We start from the raw sequence: 8,762 nt of genomic DNA, 5'->3' as shown, positions 1-8,762 counted from the left end.
TTTAGCCACTATGCTACCAGAGCTCCTTTTAAATATGCATCCCTAAAAATCCCATTCTTAGTAAGAGTTATATTTATCAGGCTTTTGAAAGTAATTAATACTGAATCTTTACTTTTGGTCTTTCTGCCTTCCCTGCCATAACACATCCTCTTTTCATTAATGAATTTCTCTATTTTATGGAGGCTTATATCTGCCAGACAGTGTTCTAGATCCTGGGGATATAACAGGGAACAAAATAGACAAATCTTTGCCTTCATGGGGCCTATATTTTCATTGTGGGGAATTGGGTGAAAGAAGCTAGAAATGTAAATGTCAAGTGGTGATAATACCATGGAGAATGTAGAGTTGAGTAAGGAGGTATCATGGATTGAATTGTGTCCTCCAAAGTATGTTTCAACTTGACTAGGCCTTGATTATCAGTGATTTGGACTTATGACGCATCATACCCCATGATATGATCTGATGTCATCACCCAATCATTTGTGTGAGGGGATTAGAGTGGGTTGAAACACCCTTAATCAGCTGACAGCTCTGATCCAGTCAGTGTAAGGGGAGTTTCCCTGGGGTATGGCCTACATCACCTTTTATCTTGAAATAAAAGGAGAGAGAAGCGAGGAGAGAAAGAAAGACTTAAGTATTTTGGGTGGAAATTTGCTGAAGGAATTCTGTTAAGTCTCATATGTCTCATTTTTTACCAGGTAGATTTTATCTTTTTAAGAAAGATACACAAAATTTTTAATGGGTTTTTTTTTTTTTTTTTTTTTTTTAATTGTTCTTGTTGAGAATATACACAGCAAACCATACACCAATTCCTGTTTTCTACATGTACAATTCAGTGACATTGATTACATTCTTTGAGTATTTATAATATTGTTTTCATGGGAACTGTAGGAGCTCTGGTATCATAGTGGTTAAGGCATTTGACTACTAACGAGCAGGTTGGTGGTTCAAACCCACTAGCCACTCTTTGGAAGGAAGGTTGGGCATCTGCTTCCGTAGTGATGCCACCTCAGAAACCCAAGGAGGGGTCGCTATGAGTCAGGTCCTACTCGACAACAGTGAGTTTTTGGGAACTATATTCTGAATTATAAACAGTTGGATTAATTTTAAAAGTGGGAATAATATAGTCATAAGATTTGGAGTTACTTTAGTTGATTTCTTTTTTTGAAGCAAGAGTGTTCCCAGTTTGCTCAGAATTTAGGCCCAAAGTAGGTTAACCCCTTAGTTAACTATCTGAACTGCTAAAGCAGTAACTTTTAATGTTACCTTGGTGAGTAAGAGTTATCTGTACCTTTGTAGCTCAAGATTAACATACTGAACTGAGCTTAAACACAAAGAGTAGGGTCAGATTCTTATTATGCCAGGAATGATTTTAAATCTGGGGGTGTTATCATTTGTATATATGTGAGCAAAAGAGAACTTCCTGGTGGTTTTAAAGAAATTATGGAATTCTGTTGCTAGGCTTAAACTTATTAGCTCAAGGTTATAACCTTTTGAGCTTTTGATTTGCTTTTAAAGATTTTTCTAGTTTCTGAAATGTTACTTAATGAAAATGAAGAAACATTTTTTTCATAAATCTTCTAAAATATCTTGACCAAAAGACTTGAAAGCAAAGCTTGAAGCCAGTGTTCATTCAGCATTATACACAATAGCCAAAAGGTAGAAGCAACACAAGTGTCCATCAGTAGATGAAAGGATAAACAAATAGTGGTTGTTCCATGCAATGGAGTATTATGTAGCCATAAACAGAAAGGAAGTTCTGATACATGCTATGACATGGTTGAACCTTGAAAGCATTATGATGACTGAACTAAGTCAGACACAAAAGGACAAATACTGTATGATCTCACTTACATGGAGTATCTAGAAAAGGCAAATACATAGAGGTAAAGGTTTATTAGTGGTTAGAAGGAATGAGGCTGTAAGAAGCTATTGTTGAAGTTACTGCTGAGTTTTTGTTTGAGTGATGAAAAACTTTTGGAAGTGAATAGTGGTGACAGTTGTACAGCATGGAGAATGTAATGTCATTGAATTGTACACTTAAAAATGTTTACAGTGATAAAATTTTTGTTATATATATTTTACCACAATAAAAAAAATGTGTGGATGAACTTGAACTAGGTTACAGGATTTGTATTTCCAATATTTTGTTGACATTCTTAGATCTGTTAGCTCTCTGTTTTCCTGCAAGATGCAAGTCAAATTAGAAGGTGAATGCTTTTTTTCTTACCTGCTTTTTATTATTCTTTTCTCTTTGATTAAAATTTTCTCTTCCCTTACTGGTTTGTGAGAATCTGGCTTCTTTAACTGTTACCTTTCAAAGAAGGAAAGTCTCCTGACATCCCTTTAGTAGTAATCTCTCCTTTGTGCTTTTCCTGTAGTGCCTGTCACATTCTGCCCTGGGACTATACATTTTGAAGACCCAATAATACAAATATTAAAAGATAGATGAATACCTCTTTTCTCTGTACCTTCTCTCATCATCCACATTTCCTCCCCTATACCTTTCTTGGTCCATAATGTTTAGACTTTTCAAATATCAAACAGATGGAGATTTGGTAGTCCCTTATTCACTTGTTAATTATATGTAAAATAATATTATTTTTATATATTCAGAATGTGTCTCAACATGGCATATTTTTACTTTTCCTTCTGTAAAAGTGCCAGTAAATTCATATGCATAAATTACTCTTATCTAGTTTAATTAAGTTGGGCATTTAGATCTGTAGGTTAAACAAAAGTATACCTCTTCTCCTCGTTTTGTCCCAATGAAATGTTTTTAGCCCTTTTCACATTTTAATATCTCTGAAATTACAATTCATGTACAAGTAATGACATGACATAATTGGTATAATTTTTCTTTGTTAGTGGTACATAAAGCAATAGTGTATCTTCTGTGCTTGGTGAATTGATGTTAAAGATACATGTGAAGAGGGTTAATACAATTATTTCATTGAATGTGAGTAGAAGAAATTGTTATTTGTAAATTAACATTATTTTGTAAAATATTCCATTTTAAATGTATATGTAACCAAATGAATATACTGACTATTACAATTAGACATTTGCCAGTTTTACCTATATCCTGAAAGTAAATATGTTAGGCAAAGTGGGCCTAATGCTTGGAATTACTTTATGTTTGGGATCCTATTATATTTAGGTATTGATAGTTGAGTATAACCTGAATATATAAGCTTAACTATTTAGTCTGTATTTGTAAATATTTTTCTTTAAAGAAATTCTAAATTAGTATTCAGTTTAATTTCTTCAAAGGTCTGTCTGTAGAAATTAATATTTAGCTGTATAAGCTTTGGCAAAACTGTACTACAACACTCGGTGAAAATGGGTTCTTTGAGAATTTCTTTTCTTTTAAATTTGTGGCTATCCATTTTTGATTCATGAAGTATAGTATCAGAGAATAAGCTCTTAATATTATTGGAATCCAAGAGGAATGACTGCAGGTGGTCATGGTTGTGAAGAGTCATGTAATGTGTATTCCTAATCAAGTGAGAATGAGCCATGTTAAAAAAAGAAAAAGAAAAAAAGAAAGATGCTGAAGTGTTGTATCCATGAAGATGACTGGTTCTTTATCTGATCCTGCTTGCTTCAGCTTACTTTCTGGGGAAGCTGCTTGTTTCTTTCTGCTTCTCCTTTGATCAGTTTCACTGATTTCATTTAAAAGACAAAGTGACACAACTTCACATGGCCAATTCTATTAGGTCATTTTCCCTAACTTTCTTGTGGGCACAGTACCTTACAATTAATTACTATAGTCGGATAGCAATATAAATGAAACCAAACCAAACTCACTGCTGTCAAGTTGGATTCAACTCATAGTGACCTCTCCTTGGGTTTCCAAGGCAGTATCACTACGGAAGTAGATTGACCAACCTTTCTTCCAAGGAGTGGCTGGTGGGTTTGAAACACCGTCCTTCTGCTTAGCAGTCAAATGGCTTAAGCACTACACCACCAGAGCTCCAGATAGGGATATAGTCTGATAGTAATATAGTCCTGATAAGACCATAGTAGTGAAATAGTGGCTACCTTAAGTTTTTACTAAGAAAGTGTGAACATTAGAACCACAATCAGTTAGATATTTTTTTCTCCTGAATTTATTCCCCGGGACTATATTTTGATACTAAAGTGGAACATTACATGAACAATAAAATGAATGAAAAGAGAAATAAAGTTGCTGTCTGCTAGCAGGAAGAAGCTTCATTTTTTTTTTCATGTATTTATCCATGTTTAAAGCCTTGCATCTATAGGAGCTTTCAGTGAGTGCCATTGTTGCCCTAGAATTATTCTAACTTGTTGAATCATAACCAAGAAAAATAAAAATGATCATGGGGAACAATCTTTTAGAGATTGGCTTCTTTTTGCCTCTGAACATTGTCAGCATTTTATGCTGTACTACATCTGCTAAAGATCCCTGGATTATAGCTTCCTAAGAAGTATTATGGAGTATGTTAAGTGTGCCCAGGTGAGATGATAGCAGATCTGCATTCTTATCCTGAATCTGCCACTTAATCACTGTGTGATTGGGAGCAAATCGTTTTGTTTCTCTGTTCTTTTTCATCTCTTTATCTTATATAACGGGAATAATAAATCTTGTCCTCCCTTATTCTCACAATGCCTTTTGAAAACTCTGGTTTTGAGTACTGAATTGACTTTTGCAACAAGTCACTAAGTTTTAGAAAACATTAAAGTACAAATTGAAGTGGTACTTGCATTCAAGAAACAAATGTTTAGCTTTAGATTCTGAAAGTAAGATTTAGATAATGAGGACAATCTGGATGTCACTGGCCATCACAAGTCTAACTTTTTAGAAGATAATACACATTTCAGTGAAACTGATTAATTTTTACAAAGAGAAAACTGCCTGCTATTATAAGAGGCAATAATGAATGAACTACAGGAACTTCACGCTATATAAGAATATTAAGCATGGCTACTTTGCATCTCCTACTGCTGAGCAGCACTGAGAATGAATTGATGTTTACAGAGCCATATGTTCTTGTTCATTATTCCTTTTAGATTACACCATTTGAGGTGGATTTTAGTAGATCTGCAGTGAGCAAAATTGATTGTGATAAGGAAAAAAAATAAAATTAATATTTTTTTCACATTTGAGAAAATTATTTTAAATTCTTCCAAATGAATTCGAGTTCTATATAATAACTGTATTATATAGTTCTGTATAATAACTGAAGCTAACAATGTTTTTCGCCTTTTGCTCTCAGTTAGCTTGGGTACTCTAAGTGGAGTAGGGTGTTATGTATAAAATTAAGTTAGCTAAAGATATGAAATCAATGCCAGTTCTAGTTACTTAGATGACAAGGGGAGTGGCTAACTGCCTCTTCTTTTCCTTTGTGTTTAAGAAATGGGTTTTCTCTCTGTTCCAGGAAGTGGTAAATTCTAGAGAAAAAAATTTCCTTTAGAAACTTACATTGAAATATAATGGTGTAATCTAATGAGAAAATATATTTAAAAGTTGAAAATCTGAAGTTACTAATTTTCAGTATCTGTGCAGAATCTGTATGACCCCCACCCCTTCTCAGTTCTGTGATTTATGTTTTGTCTGTGTCTGTGAGTAATAATATTTCTGTATATTGTCCTCATTAATTCTTTCTAACTTTCTCTTTCCCATTTTCTTCCTGGATTTGCTGTTTTCTTCAGTCTCACCTCAAGGTCAGTATGCTTGTACTAAACAAAGATATGTAACAAAGCATTGTGTACTCATCTTATCTTGAACTCTTATAAAGGAAAAAAAAATTGCTACTTAGGTAAGAAGAGGAGTAGCTAACCATTTTCTACCTTTGTGTTTTAGAAATGGGTGTTCTCCCTGTTGCAGGAAATGATAAATTATAGACAAAAATGATGGAACTTATTCCAGGAAGGAGACTTCTAGAAATCCAGTTATGAATGCATAAGATTTCAGGAGTATTACCTTTGTCAGAAGAGTAGACACAAGTTTGTGTACTTTATAAGATAGTGCTGAAGGAGTGAAAATCAGTCTGACAGAGATTGTGATAATGAGAGAAATGGAGATGAAAGGAGCCATCAGGGGAATGAGGAGAAAAAAAAAATACTGTTTTAATTTAACTAACATTTCATCGGGGTTATTCTGGCTATTCAGTAGGGTAAAGTACAGCATGAATGATGGAGGGAGAGTTCTGCATTCTGTGGATTTGCATAAGAACCTTTAAATAATTTCATTTAGACATCACTCCTTCCTCTCCTCTTTTCATTTTGTTTTGTGATTCTGCTGAATGGTAGAACTAGTGATAGCAAAAACAGCAACACTGCTGCTATTTATAGATGCCAGATGTACTGTGGTAGAAGCTTCACATATTTTGTTTTTGTTAATCTTTTCAGCTGTTATATACAGAGATTCATTATTTGCATTTTTTAGGTGAAAAATACAAATCCAGGGCACATTAACTAACTTGCTGACTTTCATCAGTAGGTAAATTAGTCAGAGAAGCTAACACAAAATAATCAGAAAACCTGAATTTTTAAAGTAATTTCTTTTCCACGTGACCTATGAAAGTATAAATTAAAGTGTGAGAATTTTGGATAGGATTCAGAAAATGAGCTTGCCAATAACATGCATTTACCTAGCAGCTCTCTTCTGACCACAGTGATATCATACATATTTGGTGTTTATAAATCACCTATCTCTTTGATTCTCACAGCTAGCATATAAATTATACTGGGGAATTATTATTCTGATGAGGAGCTAAGATGAGGGAAATGTTTTTCTTCCAGGCCAGTCAACCTCAATGAAACCTGTGAGAGCTGATACTCCATGGACTGCCTTGTTTTACCTGGCCTAGCAAGTTTTCTGCCTTTGACAGGGTGCAGTCTTACCACTTTTCTGTCACTCATTTTAGTAGAAAACATTTGAATTTTCTTTCACTAACAGGTTTCTGTCTTACCCAGATTCCGGCTTTTGCAGGTTTTACTGTAGTAAGTGATTTTCTCATTTTAACCTCAGAACCTTAGGCATTCCCACCTAGGAATTAGACTAGGAGCTACAGAGTTCCAGATTGGAAGGTTTCTTTCTTATTGGTAGTTTTCTTACCTGTAAAATTGGGATAGGTTTTTAATATAAAGTGTTACTCTGAAGACTGAATGAATTAATACACCTACCCTGAGAACAATGTCTGGCACAAATAAGCAATAAATAGAGCTATTATGATGATTACCATACAAATTATATGAAGACTCTTTTCTCTTTTCCGTGGAGTCCTATTTGACTCAAGGAAACCATGCGGTTCTTATTGATCCATAACCATATTAATACAAAGTGCAAAGTAGATTTCCATTGTAAAGTTGTATATGTGTAGAAAATGAAGAAAAGAGAGACTTCTTTCTTCTGAGATGACATTTTAAGACCCTCTTTATCTTTTTATTTTTTTTTTTAATTGTGCTTTGGGTGAAAATTTACAGAGCAAATTCACTTTCCCTACAGCAGTTCACATACACTTTGCCTCATGGCATTGACTACAATTTACCACAATGCAACAGGTCCCCTCCCACTTCCTCCTGATAGTTACCTCTTCCCTGTGCCCATCCCTCCATGCACTCCTGCCCCCTGAGCTGTCTCCCTGTGCATAAACAGCCCTTCTTTCTCCCATGATTGTTCTCTCCAAGGAGTGTATCTACCTCAGGTAAATGTTCAACTCCTATGCCTAACTTTTGTTTGGCTGGAAGCCACAGGTGTGGGTTCATTTCCAGACCTGAAGGGCAGCTAGGGGCCATAGTCCCAGTCGTTCCACCAGGCTCTATAAGACCAGCAAACCTGGTCCCCCTTCCTTCTTTTATTTTTTTTCCAAATGATTTTGAGTTTTGTTCCACATTGTTCTCCCTCTCTATCCAGGATCTCCTACACAGATCCCCATCCAGGTTGTTGACAGTGGTAGCTGGGCACCATCTAGTTCTTCTGGTCTCATAGTCATATAGGTTGCAGATCGCATGGTGTACCAGTCGTTAGGGCTAATTGTTTCCATGAATCTTTGGTTTTCTTCATTCTTCTTTGCTCTGGATGAGGAGCGACCCATCGTTGCATCTAGATGGCTGCTTGCAAGCTTTTAAGATCCCAGTCACTACTCACCAAAGTAGGAGGTGGAACAATGTTTTATGTAGTATGTTATGCCAGTTGAGCTTGATGTCCCCTGTGACTATGGTCCCGAGCCCACTGGTTCAAGTACTTGGTCCCTCTAGGTTGCTGGCTGTGACCAAGAAGTAGCTACAACCTTGTCCCTTGTAAGCTCTACTATACACCTGGGAATTCAAATCATACAAATACACTTATAGGACCATTGTCTGCCAACCCTGTTCATGATCTTGAGTACACTCCCTGCTTCATAGACATACCTAATAGTTCAGCCTGTCCACCCATCTATCCACCCGTATACCCATGTTTGCCTTCACAGATAATGCAGTACTGTATGTACAGAAGGGTTCATCTTTGTTGTTTGTACCTCCCACGTACCTATTTAGGTCTTCCTCTTCCTCAGTGGCACCATGTTGATCACTCACATTTGGTACATTGCCCTTCTCTTCACCCAAATCAGTGCTTATCTCTACCTGTCTAACAGTGTTCCCTTCCCTCCCCCCGCCACCTCTGGTAACGAACAAAGAAAGTTTCCTTCCATAGATAAACCTTTCCTTGACTTTTACAATAACGGACTACTACAATATTTGTCCTTCTGTGATTGACTTATTTCACTCAGCATAATGTCCTCCAAGTTCATCCA

At 35.8% G+C, this 8,762-nt stretch overlaps 1 protein-coding gene across 1 annotated transcript in view; it reads left to right on the top strand.

The window, feature by feature from the left end:
* The window catches only part of ERC1 (ELKS/RAB6-interacting/CAST family member 1), a 715,223-nt gene that overhangs the window by 242,939 nt on the left and 463,522 nt on the right, over positions 1–8,762 (top strand). Inside the window, exon 12 of the mRNA XM_007937035.1 lies at positions 5,677–5,688. Within this exon, the coding sequence (XP_007935226.1) occupies positions 5,677–5,688 (12 nt within the window). The remainder of the gene's footprint in view (positions 1–5,676; positions 5,689–8,762) is intronic.

This window comes from Orycteropus afer, unplaced genomic scaffold, assembly GCF_000298275.1.
Source record: "Orycteropus afer afer isolate SDZICR_OR568_19922 unplaced genomic scaffold, OryAfe1.0 scaffold00040, whole genome shotgun sequence".
In the NCBI taxonomy this organism is placed as follows: domain Eukaryota; kingdom Metazoa; phylum Chordata; class Mammalia; order Tubulidentata; family Orycteropodidae; genus Orycteropus; species Orycteropus afer.
Note: the sequence above shows the minus strand (reverse complement) of the source record. Positions and strands in the feature narration are given on the sequence as shown.